Source organism: Pangasianodon hypophthalmus, chromosome 20 (genome assembly GCF_027358585.1).
Source record: "Pangasianodon hypophthalmus isolate fPanHyp1 chromosome 20, fPanHyp1.pri, whole genome shotgun sequence".
Taxonomy (NCBI): Eukaryota; Metazoa; Chordata; class Actinopteri; order Siluriformes; family Pangasiidae; genus Pangasianodon; species Pangasianodon hypophthalmus.
The window spans coordinates 10,015,486-10,037,784 of record NC_069729.1 but is presented as its reverse complement, the minus strand read 5'-3'; the positions used below and the strand labels follow the sequence as shown (position 1 = coordinate 10,037,784).

The 22,299-nt window shown below is 39.7% G+C and overlaps 2 protein-coding genes across 2 annotated transcripts in view; both read right to left on the bottom strand.

The window, feature by feature from the left end:
- gnl3l (guanine nucleotide binding protein-like 3 (nucleolar)-like) overlaps window positions 1–12,340 on the bottom strand; it is a 36,355-nt gene extending 24,015 nt beyond the window's left edge. The window contains exons 1-2 of the mRNA XM_026935605.3: window positions 12,228–12,340; window positions 12,087–12,127 (exon numbers count right to left, since the gene is read on the bottom strand). Of these exons, the coding sequence (XP_026791406.1) occupies window positions 12,087–12,127; window positions 12,228–12,240 (54 nt within the window). The 5' untranslated portion in view covers window positions 12,241–12,340. The remainder of the gene's footprint in view (window positions 1–12,086; window positions 12,128–12,227) is intronic.
- Window positions 12,341–15,112: 2,772 nt separating this feature from the next.
- Window positions 15,113–19,114, bottom strand: LOC113539559 (red-sensitive opsin). Its single transcript, XM_026935383.2, has 6 exons — window positions 18,852–19,114; window positions 18,418–18,714; window positions 18,115–18,283; window positions 16,011–16,176; window positions 15,682–15,921; window positions 15,113–15,558 (listed from the first exon to the last, which is right to left on the bottom strand). The coding sequence occupies exons 1-6, from the start codon at window positions 18,952–18,954 to the stop codon at window positions 15,457–15,459; spliced, it is 1,077 nt and encodes a 358-aa protein (XP_026791184.1). The 5' UTR covers window positions 18,955–19,114; the 3' UTR covers window positions 15,113–15,456.
- Window positions 19,115–22,299: the final 3,185 nt, after the last annotated feature.

Sequence of the window (22,299 nt, the reverse complement as noted above, 5' to 3'; positions counted from 1 at the left end):
TTACTGATTTTGCTGTCATGAATATAAATGTTTAATGTGCTTACAGAGGCCTTTAGGTCACATAATTCTTGGGCTTTTCTTTACATCTCTAATCATTAAACGGTCTGACGTTGGACTGAATTTGCTGCGATGCCCACTCTTGGGAAGATTGGCAACTGTCTTGAAGGCTCTTCATTTGTAAACGATCCTTCTCGCTGTAAAATGGTGAATTTCAAATTATTTGGAGATGACCTTATAACCCTTCCCAGATTGATGAACAGAAACAATTGTTTCTCTGAGGTCATAGCTGATGTTCTTCTTCTTGGCATGATGTACAGACACACTGGAATGTTCCAGAACACCAAACTGCCAAACGTTCTGCTTTTATATAGGTAGTCACACTTCTTGATGATTAAATAATCTTGTGCATTTCATTAATAACCACTGACTGCTAATTATTCTCTTAATCATTGTGGAAGTAGGAAGGGTGCACTTATTTTTTCCCAGCTGGTTTCTGAATATTGGTTTACTTTTTGGGGAAAATGACTACGTATTGAAATCTTTTGTGTTTTTTGTTGTTATCTGAGGTTATTTGTTTATTTATAGAGGTAGGTGAGGTCTGCACAATTTTATTTAACAGGGCCTAAATAACAAGAATTGAAGGAGGGTGTACTTTCTTTATCTGACTGCTGTTTATCACACTCCACTTGTACACCTCACACCACAGTCTAATTTCCAACTATTTTATAACACAATCTGTCCAGTATCAATGGTTTATCAGAAGGAATGCAGAGTAAGAATTTCATTGTACAGTGAAAATGCCTGCTTTACTGTGCATAGGACAATAACCTTTCTCTAGAATACACTAAATCTCTCACTTCAGTGACTTTTTGGTTTGTTAACTGTTACTGAATTTTAATGAATGTGTATTTGGAAATCAACTCAATACCTTCTGAACAACCTGAATGCACTGATCCAAATCCACATGTACAATATTAGCACCTTCCCCAGAAGGTACTCCACCTACTCCCACCTACTAATGTTACCTAATTTTAATGAATGCTTACTTGGAAAAGCATTCAGTAGCTTGTGATTAGTTAAAAAAAAATGGCTCCAAAATGGCGTGTAAAACATTGTGCACCTTCTGTTGAATATACTACACCTCTCACTTTGGTAACTAGTGTGGTGATTTAAATATTAATCACATTTAATGAACAATTACTTAAATATGTGAGACAATTACTTAAATATGTGAGTTATGAATGCATTCTGACTATTTGTGTTTAAACTTGTTTTTACTTGACATCAAATGTGTGTGTGAGACTGCTAAGCAGTAAGCACAAGAGGTTCTCAAAGACATTGCAGAAGCTATGAAGATACAAGTCAAATGAAAGGCCATATGTGCTAACCATATCTTGTTTTTGTTTTTGAAGCAGAACTACTTGCTCTAGCCATAGTTTTCCTTTCCATTTGTGGCAGTTTTATTACCAATGAGAAGTTGAGCTCTTTGTTCTTCAGGATGCCCAGCAAGGCCCTTAACCCTCAACTACTCAGTTGTATAAAAGAGATAAATGTAAGTCACTCTCATGTAAGTCTCAAGAGAACAAGAAAAATTAAATAAATAAAGGAAAATACTTGTATTAATAACATACTGTATAATTTGTACTGATATGTTCAATACAGATACACTGAATAAATGTTTGACTAAATGGAACCTGAGATCATGAGACTGTCAGGGTGATCCCAAAGAGAAACTATCACAGCCTGAGTTTCCATTCATTCAAAAAAAAAAAAAAAACCTCCAGTCATACATACATCTTCTAACTAGTCAACTGTAAGATGGGTTCAAGTGGAAGTAAAATGAAATGAAAATTTCTCTTAAATGAAATGAAAAAGGTATACACCGACATTGATTTGGACCAGATGAGACTATGGTACAAACTAAAGGCACATTTCCAACTGAGGGACCACTCAGTGTAGAGAAACTAAAGGAGATATTTTGAAGGGGATGAACAAGCGATTGGGATGATTTTGGAAAATAGGAAGCAGAAACAAACCACAGGTTGAAGAAATGCAAACCATCATGGGAAAGGAAAATGTGAAGGGTCAGTATTCTAAAATCAAATGTGACAGTGTGGATAATGATGTCTCTTCTAGTCTCATATGTCCTCAGGTTGCACAACTCCTGCTCCCTCAGGCCAGCCCACAACTGCTTCACCGCTATACCTCAAGCTCCCTGTGGCCTACACCACAGGCAAGACAAATGCGGAAGTACACCAGGCAATGCACGCCATTAAAATGGCAGATGTTCTTGTGAAGATGCATGACCTAGAACAGAAAATGGAGGATATAAAGGAACAAGAGTTGTCTGCTCCGCCGCCATTACCGCCTTGCCACAATAGGGTCGCTCGTTCCAAGACCCAGCGATCACACAATTTTCTCACAAGCCCAGGTACGTTTCAGATGCCCATGTTAGTTTCCAAAACCCAAGGGCTGGACAACAGGTGAGAGGAGACAACCCCAACATGTTTTACCCTGACACTATACATGTGTATCGCCCAATGGACGACATGTCCAAGGTAATGAATGCAGACTGGACTAAGATTTATCAGACTGTTTGGATTAAGATGGAACAATATTAGAGGTACAAATGGATTCTGGAAGCCAGGTGCACCCAGTGACATTACAAGCCGCCCCAAGGGGTGGACTGAGTTGATGAGACGCATGAATACGGCATATTCTGTACAAAGTGACTGGGACAAAGTGAATAACACCAAACAACAGAGGAAGGTGAGAGCTGATGATTTTGTGGACAGATTGATCAAGGTGATAGAAGACCACAGTGGAACTGTGCACAGAGACAGCGCTGGCTAAAGTGGTACATGACCTACTACTGGCCTCTGATCAAGGTTGTGTCTCCTTGCTTGTGTTGCTTGACCTTAATGCTGCCTTCGACACCATTGATCATATTATTCTCCTTGATAGACTAGAAAACATTGCTGGAGATAAGGTAACGGCCCTCTCCTGGCTCAGGTCTTATTTGACTGATCGTTGTCAGTTTGTAGATGTAAATGGTGACTTCTCTACACATTGTAAAATAAAATTTGGTGTTCCACAAGGTTCTGTTTTAGACCCACTGCTTTTTTCTTTATGTATGCTATCTCTGGTAAAATTATTCATAAACATGGTATTAGCTTCCACTGTTATGCTGATCACACACAGTTGTATGTTTCAGCAAAGCCAGATGACAGACACCAGCTTAATAAAATTGGGGAAAGTGTAAAGGACATTAGACAGTGAATGCTTATTAACTTCCTTCTACTTAATTCTGACAAAACAGAAGTACTTGTACTAGGACCACATGCAGCTAGACGCAAGCTTTCTGATTACATGGCCTTTCTGTTTCATCATGTGCAGCAGTAAAAGACCTTGGTGTGATTATTGACTCCAGTCTTTCATTTGAAGCTCACATAGATATTACTAGGATAGCCTTCCTTCATGTCAGAAATATTCCTTCAATATAAGAAATATAATTTCACTACACCATGCAGAAAAACTAATTCATACTTTTGTTACCCTCTAGGTTGGATTATTGTAATGCCTTACTGTCTTGATGTTCCAGTAGGAGCATAAACAATCCAGAATGCAGCAGCCAGAATCCTTACTAGAACCAGATGATCTGACCACATCACCCTTATCTTATCCACCCTGCATTGGCTCCCAATCAATTTTCGTATTGATTGAAAAATACTACTATTGACTGATAAACACTGAATGGTCTCGTGCCACAGTACCTGAGCAAACTTTTGGTCTTTTATGATCCGCCACGCTTAATTCGATCAAAAGGTGCAGGCTATTTGTTGGTACCTTGAATATTGAAGGCTAAAGCAGGGGGCAGAGCCTTCTCTTACAAGGCCCCACAGTTATGGAACAGTCTTCCAACTAGTGTTTGAGACTCAGACACAGACTGAAAACATATTTGTTTAGTCAAGCTTTTTTGAATAGTTTTTGTTAGGTAAAGAAGCAGATCTGGAGGGTTCACAGGCATAGAGTGTTGTGGTGAACTGGGATGACTGGCTGCTGTATATCCGCCCTCATGTCTGTGTTACTTTTCGGATCTCCCTTTTAGTTATGCTGTCATAGCTAGTACTGCTGGAGTAATAGTGATCCTGACCCATTCTGCACTCTGAACCTGCTTGATCCATCCTGATGCCCTGCTTCAGTTGGAGTTATCATCAATGGAAAATCACTCGCTGCTGTCCCACATGGACAGCCTAAAGATCAATGAGATTACTTTGGAAAAGTACCACTAAAAAACCTTGAAGATGGTTCTAAACAGTCTTGCTATGATGGCTTAGGACTACAATTGCTATGATAGCTTTAGGACTGCAATTGCCACGAACAGTTTTGCACTCAAGTCTCAACAAATAACATCAACAAAATAGACTTCATGTGAAAACTATAATGAATTTCCCGTTTACACATCTGCACTTTCTGACCACGTAGTAAACAGTTATAGGAGGAAATTATTTACAATTGCACTATTTGTTGTCACACAGATGAGAATGGGTTTTCTTTTGAGTCTGGTTCCTCTCAAGGTTTCTTCCTCATGTCATCTCAGTTTTTCCTTGCCACTGTCACCTCTGGCTTGCTCATTAAAGATAAATTTATAAGTTTAAAACTTATATTATGAATTTATATATTTCTGTAAAGCTGCTTTGTGACAAAGGCCAAGGCAGTATACATTAAATTGAACACAGAGTCAGCTGAAAATAGCTGAGGGACTACTCACAAACATTGCTCGCATTGCAAAACAAAGCTGCACTCGATGACATTATACTGATCTGGTTGAGCACGCTGCCAGAATGATAGAAATGACAAAAAAAGCTGACAACCTGCAGAAAGCCCAGCTGATGTTTTATCAAGGTGGCAGCCCTGTGGTACAGCAACATAAAAGTGGCAAAGTTTCACACAGAGGGAGAAGAGGACCCCCAAGAGGACAAGGTTGCGGCTGCATCAAGGTAGACACAAAAACAGGGCATGTTTTATTTGTGGCTGGCTAGGTCACTTTGCCAAAAAAAAAAATGCCCAAACAAAAGAGACACCCCACAGTTTACTGTAAACAACCCACAAGGTCACAGTTCACAATAGGAAGAGGCAGGACAACTGGCTGGACAATGCATGAAAGCAACAAGTAACTCCCAATCAGACCCCGTATTCGAGCTACACATTAATGGTACTACAATTCACTTTTTCGTTGACGCATGCACCACTCAGTCCTAAACGTTAGTGTGCTTCCAGATGTCAGACTGAGTCATGAAACAGTTTTTACAGTAGGAGCCTCAGGCTTACCCAATCACTGAGCCATATACCTCTGCCTAACAAACTGGGATCTAAAACTCTACATCATTTTCTGGTATCCAAACATTGTCTTCTAAACTTATTGGGCCGACATCACTTAATCACTTGATTTGGTCTGTCAATGTGATTGTTCCAATGTTCCGCTACCTCTCCCTCCCCGTACTCACCTGCGGGACCGGACACCTCGCTTTGTTCCGGGACCTCACAATTTACAAACTGCTCTAGCCTTTGTTTAGATGAAGAGTCACCCTCTTCTGCATATGCATTTGTCACAAAGCACTCTGTGGTTGAGGTACATAGACTTCCTGGTTCACTCTCACCACAGGCAGCTGAGCTGTTCACTTTAACCAGGGCATGGATCATTGCTTGTTATAAATTTGCTGCAATTTTCACTGAGAGTTATTATGCCTTTACAACCACTCATGACACAGGGATACTGTGGAAGCATAGGGGTTTAATCACATCAGCTGGTAAACCTGTTTCCCATCAAAATCTCATCAGCAATCTAGTAGACGCCATTATACTCCCTGCACGCCTCTCTATCCGCAAGTGCCACGCACATACAAGTGAACAGGATGTTGTGTCGCTGGGGAATGCTCTTGCTGATTACACTGCTACAACCAAAGCCCTGTCCAGTGCCTCTCACATATTGCGGATGGTGTGCACTGAAAATACTGTTTCACTTTCTACAAATGTTCCCCCTCTCTTGCAGCAGTCTTCTATGGAAGCTGAACTGGGCACCTGGAATGACAAGAATGGCAGGTCTACTCTGGTTAAGTCGGCATTTCCCTTTGTTACCAAACTCATACATGCAGCATACCACATATCTAAGGGTGGTATAACAGATATGGTTAACAGAAACTGGTACTCGACATTTGTTTAAAAAAATAATAATAATAAAATAAAAAATTCTTTGACAAATGTACAAATGAACATTGGGAAGACCAGTAAGAATGTGCAGAGTGCTCATCCAGCCCCTGCGTCAGTGTTCAACATTTAATGATGGCTTTCATTGAAATGACTCTAGCACAAGGCTCTAATTATTGCTTAGTGATTGTTGACATGTTTTCTAAACATCCTTCTGCGCAAAGTCATTGCCAGATGGGGCATCCCAAAGCGGATCTTGTCAGACAATGGCTTCCATTTTGTTAAAAAAAAAAATTACTCATTTGTTGGAGTCACTAAAATTTAACCTCAAAACGCATAGGGCCTACCACCCACAATCTGGTGGCAGAGTAGAAACACTCAACCAGACAATTAAACAAAAATTGGCTAAAATCACAAGACACAAGCATGAATTGGATCCAGGCCTTTCCACTCATGCTAATATACATACAAGGAAGAGCAAATCAGTGAACAGGTCTTAGTTCACACAAGGTCCTCACCAGGCTGCCTATGCAAGTAACTGAAACTTTACGTTTAAGGTTAGGCCCAACAGAATTGTGGATTACAACCTGATAAGGTATATGGCCGGTTTGTGCAAAAATGTTTAGTTTGTACATTCACAGGTGCAAGCAGCATTACCTGTAATAGCGAAGGAAAGGCAACACCACTTGAAAGTGATTGGGAGTGATTGGGTAACGATGAAGGACTTCAGAAGAAAGGATTGGAACTGCTGCAGGTAGAATGGACCATGGCAAGTCATCCTGACCACCTCCTCTGCAACCTGTGTGGCTGAATGAGAGACTTGGATCCACGACTCACACTGCAGAAGAGTGCAAATGGCTTCCTTTATGCCAAGCGGGCCTCTAACTCAGGAAGAGCACGAGGGTATTGGTTTCAATGCCCTTATTAGAATGTTTGCCCAAACATACCAGAACTAAGGCTACAAACGAATGTTATATTAAATGCAATGTTAACAGAAAGGTCCTAACAGTGACATTTCACGAGTAACACACAGTTGAACCTCAGCACGCTGTCATCCGAAGATAGTGTGCATGACCATACAGACATATTATCTAACCAGAGAACGGCCCAGAGAGAAAGGCTACTAGGGTACTTATTACAAAATCTAGCATTTAAAATTCACCATGAAACTTTCACTGATTCTGTTACTGTTTACATTTGTCTTTAGGGTCATTCTACCCTGGACAGCAGCTTGGGAAAAGGATGCTACAGGGGAGCACCAGGTGAACAGCTGGTGGTCATTCTTAAACTTCACTGTACATAGTCATATCGAGTCATGTTATGTCTGTGCACACATGCCACAAGAAAACCTTTCCCTCTTTATTCAGTAGAAGAGCATTTAACTTCTGCCATATGTGCTACCTCTGCGTGACAATCAGTGGAACCTGCCGCACATAGATCCTGGCAAATGTAACCTCACCAATGTTATACACCACATGACTGCACTTCAGAAACGATTTCTTGACAAACATTCTAGTTCGTGGGACCCATTCAGCTGGCTACACGCTTGGACAGGGAGGTGGACAAGCTTCATATCAGAATTAACTTCTGCCACCATAGGAATAACTGATAACAGTCATTCCTAGTAAAAGTAAAATCTGATTTGGTTACTTCCCTGCTGCTACCAATGTTTTCAGATGCACACCTAACAGTTGATCTTGAGTTCTGTTTCAGTGAGGTATGTTCAGTTAGCTCAAGATTATAAAAATAGGGACATAGTTTTTGGTGATGAATATCCCAATCTGCTTCCATTCTCAGGTGACTACTATACCCCTTTTTATGTTTTACACATAAAAATACAGCCATGTAAATAAGCACATATTACTCTTAATTCATGTAGCGTAGTTCTCAAGACCTAATGTGGCACATAAACTGTATGCAGGGAAGGTTTTCCCCTCTCTCCCTATGGTCGTGCTTTAAAATCCAATTAAAGGTGAACTAAAGGGTAATTTGAATATTACTCTGAGTGTGGTGATTTTTAATCCTGCTTTTATGGGTGTACATGTTTAATGAACAATTACTTAAATATGTGAATTACAAATGAATTCTGACTGTGTTTAAACTTGTTTTTCTACGTGTGACATAACACTGAGAGCATATGTGACTGTTAGGCAGTAAACACAAGGTTGCAGGTGCTACGAAGATATGAGTTACATCCAAGGCCATCCATGCTAACCACATCTTGTTTTGGTCCTTGAAGCAGAACTCCTTGCTCTAGCAGGAGCTTTCCATTCTGTATATGTGGCTATGTTTTATTACCAGTGAGAAGCTGAGTTCTCTGTTCTTTATGCAAATGAATGTGCACGTCTGATGCTATAAAAACATGAGCCACAGTGACAGCAGGCTCTGTGCCGAGATTTCCCAGTTTGAATACTGGGGACCCCCCCTCCTGATTCTGTATCTTGGACGCAATATTTCAAAGACTACAACGGTTATGGCGGATATTTGGATGGGAGGGGGAATGGGAGGAGAAGGGAGGGGGATGAGAGCAGTGTTCACTAGCTAATCATCGGGGCAGCAGGATAGCTAGCTGGCTACTGCTAATAAGCAGCCACTTTGCTTTGTAAGCAAATTATTGTGAGGGAGCGAATGGATTACTCAAGTGACAAATGACTCAACATATGAGGATTTTTTTAAATTATTGTTACACAGTGACAGTCATGAATATTTGAGCCAAAATATACAGAAAAGCTACATCAGCAAGAAGAGCAACAGGAGGCAAGCAGAGAGCAACTTTCAAAATTACACTGAGCCAAATAACTGAAGTTAGCAACAATACAAGTAGCTACCAGAGCTAGCAATGTTACATGATTATTTACTAGTAGGTATAAGACAAGCATTTGCTAGCAGACATTAACTAGTTCTCCTAGCTCAGTTTGGCTTCATTTGTTCGGACCATGGAGCTTCTATGCTCTCCGTTTTGTACTACATATGGATAGAATCACCCTTTTTTCCCCTCCTTCTTCAGCTGTAGGCCCAGAAACTCAAATCCCTTTTTTGTCATCTGGTTTGAAGTGCTGGTTGCTCATTTGTAAATATTCTTAATTTTTGGTGGTGTATAGACTGCGTTAATGTTTGTAAACAAAAAGAGATGCAAACAACCTGGTAAGAAAGATGTGATTTGCATAGCAAATGAGCTACTTGGTTATAATCTGACTGAAGAATCTATCAAGAATTTTATTTAGGAATCAGACTGATTCGCTAAAATGTTATCCATGTGTTATTATAGATTACCACTAAAAGACACAGAGTGCTATTCAGCTAAACTTCCACTTTCAAATGGTGTAATTCTGATTCTTATGGCTTGGTGTCCTAATCTAGCCGGCAATGACCAAATATTTCATATATGTGTCTGTGTGTGTATTTTATATATATATATATATATATATATATATATATATATATATATATATATATATATATATATATATATATATATACATACATACACACACACACACATACATGGTCAATATTATTAGCCCCTAAGGAGTTTTTGTCCAGAGAAATCTGTCCAATGTTAACATCATTCCTAAAACTTTAAAACATATATCAGTTAAAAGGCCCCATTTGGTGCATTTTGAATTTTTTAAAAAATATTTTAAAAACATATTACAAATACTTATAACAAATGTATTGAAAGTTGGGGTGGTCAATACAATACAATTATTACCCCACATGTGAATTCTTCTAGAAAATGTAGCAAATTGAAATTTTTAGCTTTCAAACCACACCTGAACCCCATCTGACTTGAACGACTCAATCAATCAGCACTGGACTCTATACAGACTCCAATGAACAGGGCTAGAAGCACATGAAGACTAGATTGAGAGGCACCACTCTTACATTCTTTGTAACAAGTAATTACATCATGCCAAAAAGCAAAGCAACAAGTATGGTCCTCAGAAAGAAAGTAGTGGATGCCCATCATGAGGGGGGCAGCTATACTGATATTTTCAAGCATTTCACCATGTCTAGAACAGCTGTACTTTGCATCATCACAAATTACAAGAAGACACATTCTGTTAGAAACAAACCTGGGCGGTGTCGCAAGTGCAAGATTATCTAGGACTCTGGAGAGGAAAATCATCAGAAATGTCAACAAGAACCCCTGGATCTCTGTGAAGATGACTGTTGCTGAACTGGCTCTTCATCATAGAGGGCTTTGAGGTCATCGCCCAAGAAAAACTCCATTGCTCACACAGCGGCACATCAAAGCCAGACTGAAGTTTGCCCACGACCATTTGAAACATAGGGATGAGTTTTGGAAGTCTGTCCTTTGGTCTGATGAGACAAAACTGGAGCTGTTCAGGCACAGGGATGTTGCTTTTGTTTGGTGAAAGAACGGAGAGGCTTTCAAACCTAAAAACACAGTTCCCACAGTTGAACATTGTGGTGGGAGTATAATGTTGTGGGGCTGTTTTGCTGCTTCAGGGGCAGGGAACCTTGTTCAGGTGCATGGGGTCATGAAGAAAGATTATGTTGACATTTTGAAGGACAATGTGAAGAAATCTGTGGCAAGTCTGGCTTTAGGTCGCCATTGGGTCTTCCAGGAGGGCAATGACCTGAAGCACACATCCAAGTTGGTCCAAATTTTTTTGAGGGATGCCAAAATCAAGGTCCTGGAGTGGCCCTCTCAAACCCTAGATCTCAATCCTATTGAGAATCTATGGCAGGAGCTCAAGGTTAAGGTCCATGCTAGAAAACCATGTACCATTTGGATGAACTGGAACAATTTGCCAAGGAGGAATGGGCTAAAATCCCTCAAAAGACATGTGCTAACCTAGTTAGGATCTATAGTAAGAGGTTGCTTTCAGTTGAGAGTCAGAAAGGTTATACTATTGACTATTAATTGTCAAAGGGCTAATAATTTTGGCCTTGTCATTTATATATAGACACAATAAAACTATATATATATATATATATATATATATATATATATGTATATGTATATATAGATAAAATTATAGAAACTTTGAGTATTTATACTAGAGAGAAAGGAATGTAGGCATAAAAGTCTATTGATGCTTAAAATGTCCAGTTCAAGAGTATTTATTTATTTTAAATAAATAAAATAAAAAAAAAATTCAATAAAATGTGGAAACAATTAAATTCCCCAAAGTGAGAGGTGTAGTATGTTCTACAGAAGGTGCATAATATGGCACAATTCTTTGGAACAGTAATCTTGACCTTAAGCTAGTTATTTTTTTCTGAATAAAAATGAACTAAAATTCTGTAACAATTCAGTTTGCCATAATGAGAGTTGTATTATATTCTAGAGATGGTGCATAATATAGCACACTTTAGTTTGGAGCAATATGTTTAACCATTCAGAAGCTATTTAATTTTCCCAAAAATAAAAATTCTTTAAAATCCAGTAACCTCTAAACTCTCAAAAGTGAGAGTTTAGAGGTTCACCTAAATAGGACCAGGCCACACTAAGTTGTGCAATAGATTCCTGTGATGGTGATTATGTCTGATTGTCATCCAGAGCATATGGAATCTGTTTCAGAATAAGATTTCACTAAAATTCTAAAATCCGTATATGCAAATGTGAAAACCAACTTTGCCGCAGTAGAACGTACTGAAATACTGTATATTCGGTTTAGTTGGTTCTCTGTCCACTCCAGTGTGCCAATGCATGTTATCTAGGCTATTTTTTTTCCCTTGTTGAAAAACAGAAGAGAGAAACTTGGGTCAGGGGAAATGCAAGTCTGAATCGGTCCTCAGAAGGAGACTGGCCTGTTAAACTTTAAGAACCACGCCATACAATTAAATACGGCTTCAGAACATAACTGTAATATGCCATATTTTAAGCATTACCTACACGAACTACGCACCTTTTTACCACAGAACCCCAGTCTTTTTGCTCGCTTCTGTCCTGCAACGGGATAAAACAACGTAAAGTTTGCTATAATGTCATGTTCCTATGTGAAATTACAACTGACAAATAGACAAAAAAATAAAAGCAGCCTACTCACTAGCTTTGGGCATGGCTTCACACGTGTGTAAAAAGTAACAGCAGCGTGAAAATTCCTACAAAACTAAAGAATCTAATGCAACATAAAAGTCTTTTATACTTCTTCCGGTTGACTTCTAACGGAAAGAATTGTTGCCACCTACTGGACTGAAGTGCGGGTAGAGACGTCAACTCTAGTATTCCCTATATTCTATTCGCCAACCCTGTATGCTAAATAAAAATTCAATAAATATTAGTCTTAGCTACAACGTTTCTTCTTTTAGAAAATTCTGTTCCTTTTTGTCTTAAACTATTTTTCATCTCCTATTGTTCAACCTGACAGTTTCTACACTGAAGTAGTACATGTTCCTGACATCTGTCACCATTATATACTGCATTTCCCCATTATCTGAATATATTCTGACTCCAAATATTTGTGTGTTTAAGCATTCAAGGTTACATGCTCATTTTAATAAGGATGAACAAATTACATTATCCACACTTGCTGAAGCTGTCGAAATCCTCGCTCACATATATAATATAATATAATTCCAGCAAATCACTGTGGACACCTTCAGGAGATTTTCAAGCATTAAATTATTTCAACAATACCTGCAAAAGAGAAACTGGCACCATAAACTTAATTTAAAAAATCCACCAAAAGCCTCAACCTACCCATGGAACAATACATGGCCCTGAAAGATCTCAGCAAAAGGAAAGACATTGTGATGAATAACAGGGGTCAGTTGTCATCTGGAGAAAAGACAATTTAGAAGGGAATTATTTATAATCATACTATCGGGTGTCACCCAGATAAGTGAAGTGAGGTGACTTGTGGCCAAGTATGGTGACCCATACTAGGAATTTGTGCTCTGCATTTAACCCATCCAAGTGTACACACAGTAATGAACACACACCCTTTTTTGTGGGCAGCCTTTTTTGTTTGGGGTTCAGTGGTCTCACCTCAGTCATGGTATTGAGGGTGGAAGAGAACACTGGTCATTCACTCCCCCCACCTACAATCCCTACTGGACCTGAGACTCGAACCCACAACCTTCAGGTCCACCTTCAGGTTGCAAGCCTTTGGTTCCTCTCAGGTTTCTTCCTCATATCGTCTCAGGGAGTTTTCCCTTGACACTGTCGCCTCTGGCTTGCTCATTAAGGACAAATTCATATAAAAAATTCAATAAAAAAAAAAAAAGTTAAAAAAAACGGACCCACCAACTGAAATTCTCTGAAGATTATCAGAGCTTGTGCTAACAAGTAAGAGGCACTAGTATGGACACCAAAAGGGGACTCACCTATGCAAACTGCTACGCTGGATTTGGATCTGCGACACATTATACTTTAAGTTTACTTTATATTAACCCTACCCTGGAAACCGTATTTGGCACATTAACAAGTGGTTTGTCTAATAAATTAATAAATACGATTGTAAAAATATTTTATGGTACATGTTTGCATTGTGTTGCCTCAATTATGTTTAGAAACTCTGCAGTGCTCTGAAAATTCTTCACCGTTGCTGTTTTTTCCTTTGCCGGTTTTGGAAATGTAATGTACCGTTGCGTGAGCGATATGAATGAATGAAGGTGAGACTTATCATAATTGGACTCATAGTCAGACCCATCTCCAATTTCTCTTTGAAATATACCCAAAGCTAAAAGTCCTAGAATAGACATCAAGTAAAATTGCACTGGGCAAATGAAATCGACTGATGATCCACTCATCACTCTCAACAGTTCAAGTGGCACCATTTCCAGTGGCGCCTAAAATGTTCCTCGCTCCGTAACCTAAATCTTTAACAGCTATTACACTTTTTAACCACTAGGGGGTCCTGCATACGCATGGTCAGGAGTGTGTGGAAATTGTACGCACATCCTCATGAACAAGCAAAACCTGATAAATCTCATTCTATGTACAAAAATGTGCTTATGCACAGTTTACGCACAAAACTATGCACCGCTGATAAATGAGGCCCCAGGTGCATGTTATTCCCTCATTATTTCACTTAAAAGTAAGCAGATGAGTGGTCTAGAGTTGATTTCAAGTATGTAATCTGCATTTGGAATCTGATGCTTTTAACTCTCTGTCACTGCCAGTGACGTAAGCCATCATTATGCTGAAAAAAGCAAAACAAATCCATCAGAGAGAGAAAAAAAAATCAAACTGAAAATATTGCACTTTCATATGCATATTTAATTTCAACTCCAATATATTGTGGTAGACAGCTAAAATAACAATAACTTGGTCAATGCTCAAATATTTATGGACCTGACTGGACCAATGAAAAAAATTCTTTGTGGTTAATTAGCTTAATCTTAACCTGAAAAATGAGAGAAATCTAGCCTCTAACAATTATTCTAAGGAAATAAATCCTTACCAAAATATTAAAAAAAAAAAAAAAAAAAAAAAAAACCTATGTATCACGACTATTGGCATCTCTAAAAAATTTTTATGAACAAAATGCAACTGAAGCATGTTCCCATTTATATTTAACTTTCAGATGAGTGTTTAGAAGCTCCTAAGAGCTCATTCATGACTTTCTGTTTCAGTCGGGTATAAAAATGAGATGAGACAGAGTCCAAATTTCCTTAGTCCCTTGTTTATACAGAAAAGATCCTAAACCCCACTGTTAAGTATGATGGAGGATCTGTGATGTTGTGGGTCTGTTTTTGTCCCAAAGGCTTTCGAAATCCTTTTTTGGGTTACATGTCATTATGGACACCATGAACCAGGAGATTTTAGTCTAGCCACTTTAGTATAGCCATCTGCTGCATATTTATTTTAGACATAAAACAGGTTTACATAAAAAGTCTATATTCTCTATTTTTTGTTTTGTTTTGTTTTTGGTAATTTGCAAACCTACCTAAATTTATAAAACTTTGTGACAGCAATTACACAAATCCATTAACAATACATTTTTTATATTGAGTAGCATGGTTTTAAAGTATGTTTGCATTAAGAAATGATCATGGGGGCTTGCTACAACCACATGCATAATATTATATTGTAAAAATACAGATATGTCTTTATAGATATGTCTTACTGGATTAAATTCAGTGAATTTCACTTTTTTCACTCCAAAATTTCTGGACTTCTTACAAAATACAATAAAGCTGACACAATACTGAGTTTGATTCCATATTCTTGGATATTTTAGACTGTTGAGTATTACAGGGTAACAAAAAGTGAAGAAATCAAGAAGTTCAGTGTTCTAAAATCTTTTTCATTTGCCACAAGTCAGAAGATATTTATGCAGGTGCCACAGAGGAGACTTCTGTTTTGGAGGTAGAAGACACTTCAGAGCCATCATCAACCTTCTTTCCAAAGAGCTGCATGATGCATGAACGGAACTACAAGGCAAGAGAACATATTTGTAACATCTGCATGAATTACTACATAGATCAATAAAACCTAAAGTTTAAGAGGAAAGTGGAAACGAGAGACATTTGCAAAAGTGACTGTTCATTTGTTACCTGTCGGTTCATAAAGACATAAATAATGGGGTTGTAGATGGTGGCGCTCTTTGCAAAGTAGGCAGGCATGGCTGCTGCCAGTGGGTGAAAGGCATAACCAGGGTTAGCAGCTGCAAAGCAGGCAAAGAAAGTGTATGGTCCCCAGCAGAAAACATAAGCAGCAATCATGACAAAAATCATTCTGGTGACTTCCTTTTCAGCCTTTTGTGTTGATTCAGATTCCTTCTGTTGTGCTGCAACCTGGTTGAGATAGATATGCTAAGTATGACTGAGCTCTTATGAGAAAAAATTATTTACATTGTATTTTAAAAATGAATGGGATTTCTTACAGCACGGATGGCCATCCACACAGCAAGGTAGCAGAGAATGATAACGGCCAAGGGGATAATGCAGCAGGTGATCATCAGCGCAATCATGTAAGACTGAACTCCAGGGTCTTCACTTCCGCTAAATACATCTGGTCCACAAGAGGTCTTCAGGCCATGAGGCCAATACCTGTAGATCAAGAAAATTGTAGAGATCATACTTTCTGTTTTACTTTAGTTTGCGGTCTATGATTAGTTAAGATCAACACCAGACCTGGAGCTACAGTGGGGCAAAGGTGAGCCCTATCCCAAGAGAGAATTTGTGAATTTGTACCCCCCCCACTTTTCATAACAAACGTGAATTATTTAAACGGTTAATGGTCAATGGGCGGAGCATGGGCGCGCTGTCTGTGCCCAGCTAATTGAGACAGTGATTGGCCAGGCTGCAAAATGGCTTGCTGGTCGTGCTGCTGAGAAAATTAAGCAGCATGGTGGTGACCCGACCGACTCTGAGCCTGCCCAGCAGCCTCTCCCTGCACAGGCCACAGCCACAACGACAGCTGTAGGTGAAGAGCCCGAGCCAACCCCCAGCAGCAGCGTCATGATGTCAGCGTCACTCGCACCTGCTTTACCCCAGCCAGTGGCTCCTGATGACCTTCGTGATGAGAAGCCCAATCAGGTTCGTCTCAAGAAATACCTGACCCGTGATTTTAATAGGAGAAACGGAGAAAGGCTTTTAATGGGAGAAAGGCCTTCCGTAGTGCCTGGTATAAGAACAGAGGCTTGAATAATCCTGTAAAGCAGATGCAGCCTTCTGCTATGCCACGAAAAGCTCAGCTTGTCCAACTGTTATTTGAGAAGGACTTGACAACTACGTTCCAGAAGGAAGGAAAGTGGAATGAGATGCTTTTCAGGGGGTTCAACACAGCATCTAGGAGGCTACAACTCTTCTAATGGTAAGTTAAATGTTTATGGCCCTGGCCGCCGTGCCAGTTTCATGTGGTTTCACAATCGACCTGATCGCAGTGCCACTGCCACGTGCCGTTTTATCATCGTGTGAGGCTTTCTGCCATGTGCGCGAAATTATAATTAGGAGTATTATAATCAAAAGGGCGGACTTAACCAATAAGCGAGGTAAGCGGCCGCTTTGGGCCCCATGGAATCACGGAAGCCCCATCAAATACCCAGAAGCCTATATAAATCATATATAACATTAATTTCGTATCATATATTGTTTGGTCAGGATATCACCATTAAAGTTTTAACGTTATTATTACATCTGCACGAATGCGGGAACCCCCTATCATGGATTAGAATGGACCATTCCATTAGTACTGCACATGCGCGAACAGCTCGACATTGCGCTGCTCGAGCATGTAAGCAGCAGAGCGTAGCCGATGTTAAAGTTGCAGGGGAGAGGATCAACAGTGAAGCGCAGTTACGCCAGCGGAGTAGGGGGGGGGGGGGGGAAATACAAAAGAATGTAGCCAAACTCCCCAAAGTCTCCTCTTTCTTCACACAAACTCCACCGCTATGTGCCAGCACAGTCAGCGCTGCTCTTATGGCAGCTGCACCAGTCCCTCTCCCGCCAGACAGGGATTCAGACAGCCAGTTCAAATCAAAGATAAACATTTCCCAGTTGACAGCGATGGCCGTCGATTCACACAGCTACTTTATTAATACGAAAAACGGCGAAAAGATTAGCCGATCGTGGCTAGTGTACAATTTAAACAATGATAGCATAGCGTGCTTTTATAGTGTGTTAATATATCTGTGTATAATAGTTAGGCTTAGTTGTTCCCCTGTCACTTTAACTTTGAGCAAACTTTAGAAAAAAGGTTGAGTGCTTTGAGAGAGAGAGAGAGAGATAAGTGTTAAAAAACCAAAGGGCACGCAGTTGGTGTGTTGGGGCCTCCAAATCAGTAAGTCCACCCTTGTTAATGATACGTGTATTTCGTGGGGGGGTGGAGGGGGGGTTTCATAAAGACATTATAATTGAAGGATTTGGTGTCTATTTTTGCGCATTATATGTAGAGGCGACCCCAAGGGATTAAAATGCCCCCCCTTCCTTTACGTCATTCTGGCACCAGTCCTGATCAACACTTAAGACACCTTACAATGAACTTACCTGCTCCATCCAAAGATAGGAAGTGCAGTCCAAAATGCAGACCAGACCCAGGTGAAGATAATGCCACCAGCTGCCCATTTACCATCAAATTTTACATTTCCGAAAGGTTTGCACACCACCACCCATCTCTCAAATGATATGACAGTCAGAGACCACAAACCAGCAATACCTGAGAAAATAATTAGTAAGAGGTTTTAAATTAGAAAAATTAGAAGAAAAAAAGGTAGACATATGCACTGCAGATATTTCAGTTTGGTACTAGCATCTTGCTAAGTGCTTACATGTTTAATCAAGACTGCTTACCACAGCAAGCAACGGTGAAACCCTCAAAAATGCAAAGTGGGTGTCCAAGGACAAAGTAGCCATATATTTGGTTACAGACACTAACAGTGCTGGCAAATAGTGTCTCTAAAAGATCGGCTATCGCAAGGTTTACCAAGATCCAGTTTAGAGGGTGCCGAAGCTTCTTGAATTTGGCTGTGGCTACCAGTACCAGGCCATTAGTGAAGGTTGAGGCAATAACCACAATAAACATCCATAATGTTGCAAGATGGTACACCCATCTTGGGGCAATGTGATAGTTGGGTCCCTCAAATGGATCTAAAAAAGAAAGAGAAACCTTCTGGCAAGTTCAATGAAGCATGTTAGAGCATGTAAATAGAAAGTTATGTATTGGAGGGCCTGAAGCTGGAAAACACTGAACTGCTTTTTTTAATTTTTTTAGATAGGCCTCTTACCTCTGGTGTTATTGCTGTTGGTGTATACAAAGGCTGCTTCCCGTGTTGTATCATCACCTCGCCGCCTGGCTGCAAACATAGCTTCTCCCCACTGCTCTGCCATTGTGAGGATTTGAACGTCTTTGAGTGATGCCCTGAATTGCTTGCTTATTTATCCCTCTACCTCTTCTGCACTTCTTACAACTTGCTTATTCTAACTATGTTTTTATGTTATTCTCTCAGCTGTCTCTTTCTCAAGGGCACCTGTGGATCTCTGGTTGTTCTCTATGTGCTTTTATATGCAATCTGACGATGCCTAGGCGGAGTCAGACTAACGTACAAACGGTCAGGATTGGTACCTGTGCGTAGATGAAGTCAGTGGGGGCATGTGTTATTGGGGTTAAAAAGGAAGACGAGAAGGGAAAAAAAAGAAGACTCCAATTAATATATTAGCTTACAAAGGTCTAAGCTACTTTTCCCTCCAGAAAGTAGGATTGCTAAAGTATAGATGAAGTCTAAACATCATGCCATGGAGCTTTAGCCAGGACTCTTAGACTCTTTACAATGATTAAATGTTGGAGTGTTCTCTAAGATGACTTTATGTGTAGCAGTGCAATTACTAAGTAACTCTGCACTTTTTCCAGGTGAAGCAGAGAATTCGTTAGACTTTAAAGGCTTGTTAATCTCGCATGTACACATGCTGGTTTTCAATGAGAGTTTTGGTAAAAGATTTTGTTTAAGTTGTGCCTCATACAATAGTTCATTAATCTGATCAACTAAGAGCAACTAAGAAAGGAGACTTTAGGGTCACCAGGTAAATTACCCTATGGGCACTGACGGATTAAGTTAGTGGCATATGCTTTAATTATTAATTTAACTTTTAAGGCACCATACCAGCCTATAGCGAATGGAATGTTCAAGGGATAATCTGTGCTGGTAGTGTAATTTATATAATAGTCTTATAACAAGACTATTATTTTATAAGTGTTTCATTACACTGAACATAATTTCTAATTCCCATGTGCATATAACTCAAATGTGGCTAACTCAAATTTAATTAAATTCGTATTTGTTTCACATAAACCAGATGTGTAGGTTAAGTTTTAGCTTAGCTCAAATTGGCTTATTGGGAGAACTAGGGTGCCTTGTTACCCTGCACATTTGATCTTAATTAGTATTGACAAGAATGGAGTAAAACCTTCCTAATCCCTTATAGCTAATGGTTCTGGTTAGAAAAGTATCCTTGTATCAACTTTTTGGGTGGAAGGAATGCCCATAAAAATGTTAAACACATGTTCTACTATTTTAAATGAGGAATGTTTTAATGTTTCAAACATTTTAAATGTTCTATTTTCATTTTTTGGTTGCTCTTTAATACTTAAAATAACTAAAAGCAAACTCCGTCTATTTACATCACCAAGGTGGTTGGTTTTTGGAGAATCAGCAAATTTAATCTGTGATGAATGACTTCTAAACCAGTGCTGCATAAACTCAAACATTAGTAAAACTGACTTCACATTCCAGTCAATGCTGTGATGTGCAAGTTGTGATGTTCATATTAATGTCCATTCCTCATAACCATTTGGCAGAATAAACATTCTCGATTTAAAAATTTGCTGAATGTGGTGTGTTCACATACATGCACATTTATCTATTTATCTATCTATATCTATTTATCACATCTATGTACATTTACTGACCACTTTAATAGGAACACCTATACACTTGCTCATTTATGCAGTTATTCAATCAGCCAATCGTGTGACAGCAATGCAGAAAATCATACAGATACAGGTCAAGAGCTTCAGTTAATGTTCACATCAAACGTCAGAATGGGGAAAAGGTGTGATTTTTGTGACTTTAACCATGGCAGGGTTGTTGGTGCCAGATGGGCTGGTTTGAGTATTTCAGAAATTGCTGATCCCCTGGGAATTTCATACACAACAGTCTCTAGAGTTGAGTTGACTGATAGGTCAGGTAGGTGGAATAATGGGTCGACTGAAGTCTGTGGGAAGGGTCTTAAAAAACGTGTACAGAGCATCTGCCTTAGTGTTTTCTATAAGAAATAGTGAAATTAAAGTGTGTAAAGAATTGATCCCACCTGACCTGGCAAGGAGTGAGTCATTGGAGAGTCTTGATATATTATAGACTTTGATAGTCACTATATACCGCAAAATTATAAACAGCACCCTTCATTAAACCAAGATGGCGCCTTGCTAGTGGCAGTCAATTGCAGCATCTCCTGTCTCTCGTTATATCTTACATAAATTACGTATATTAGGTTTTAATGCTTACATACTATATGTCACTTTTCATGTCTTCAGCTTTTCTTTTTCTTACTTTGTAAGTTTCTGTCTGTTTAGGCAAATAGTTTTTTAATTTATTATGCACTCTACGTTTGGAATAGAGAACCACGGGGAGAGAACGGGTCGCATCATGTACACATGCGATTAGCTGTTGGCACTCCGAAGTCCTGCGCCACACACCAGAATGCTGTTCAATATTCCTCAAGAATTGCTGAGACTGCACAGAGGATGCAGCGCTGGATCCAAAACAAAGGCAGAGAGGAGACACTGCAAGCCTTTTGTTCCCTCCATCATCATGGGAAACATTAGATCTCTTGGTATTAAGATGGATGAGCTCAGCGCACTGATTGGGACCCAGAGAGAGTAGCGGGAGTGCAGTGTGCTATGTTTCACTAACATGGCTGCATGAGGATATAAAACTTGAGTGCTTCCATCCCCAGCTTTCAGACAGTGAGAGCATGACAGAGATGCTGGACTGAGTGGTAAGAAGAAATGTGGAGGGGTCACACTGTTTGTAAACAACAGATGGTGTAACTCAGAACATGTTACTGGGATGGATCGTCACTGTTGCCCAAACGCTGAACTGCTGGCTGTTGGTATACGTCCATATTATCTGCCGAGGAAATTCATGGTCGCCATTATGGTTATTGTTTACATTTACATGTGTGGCATTTGGCAGACACCCTTAACCAGAGCGACTTAGAGACGTCAAAGCACTTTTGTATCAATAAATACATTCTGATACTGGTTCACTAGGTCACAAACTCTGGGGAGGTAATATAGTGACAAGCGCTCAGACAATACAAAGTTTTTTTTTTTTTAAGTGCTATTTTAAGTACTTTAGGGAGAGGTAAGTCTTGAAGACTGCCAGTGACTCAGCTGTTCAGACATCTAGGGGAAGTTCATTCCACCATCTAGGTGCCAGAACAGAGAAGGGTCTCAGTGCATACCTTTCTTGTACCTTGAGAGATGGTGGGACCAGTCAGGCAGTGCTAGAGGATCAGAGGGAGCGTGGTGCCTTGCGGGATGTGATAAATGCTTTGAGATAAGTGGGTGCTGGTCTGTTTTTGGCTTTGTAGGCAAACATCAGTGTTTCAAATCTGATGCAGGCAGCTACAGGAAGCCAATGGTGGGAGCGTAGCAATGGTGTGGTGTGGGAGAAC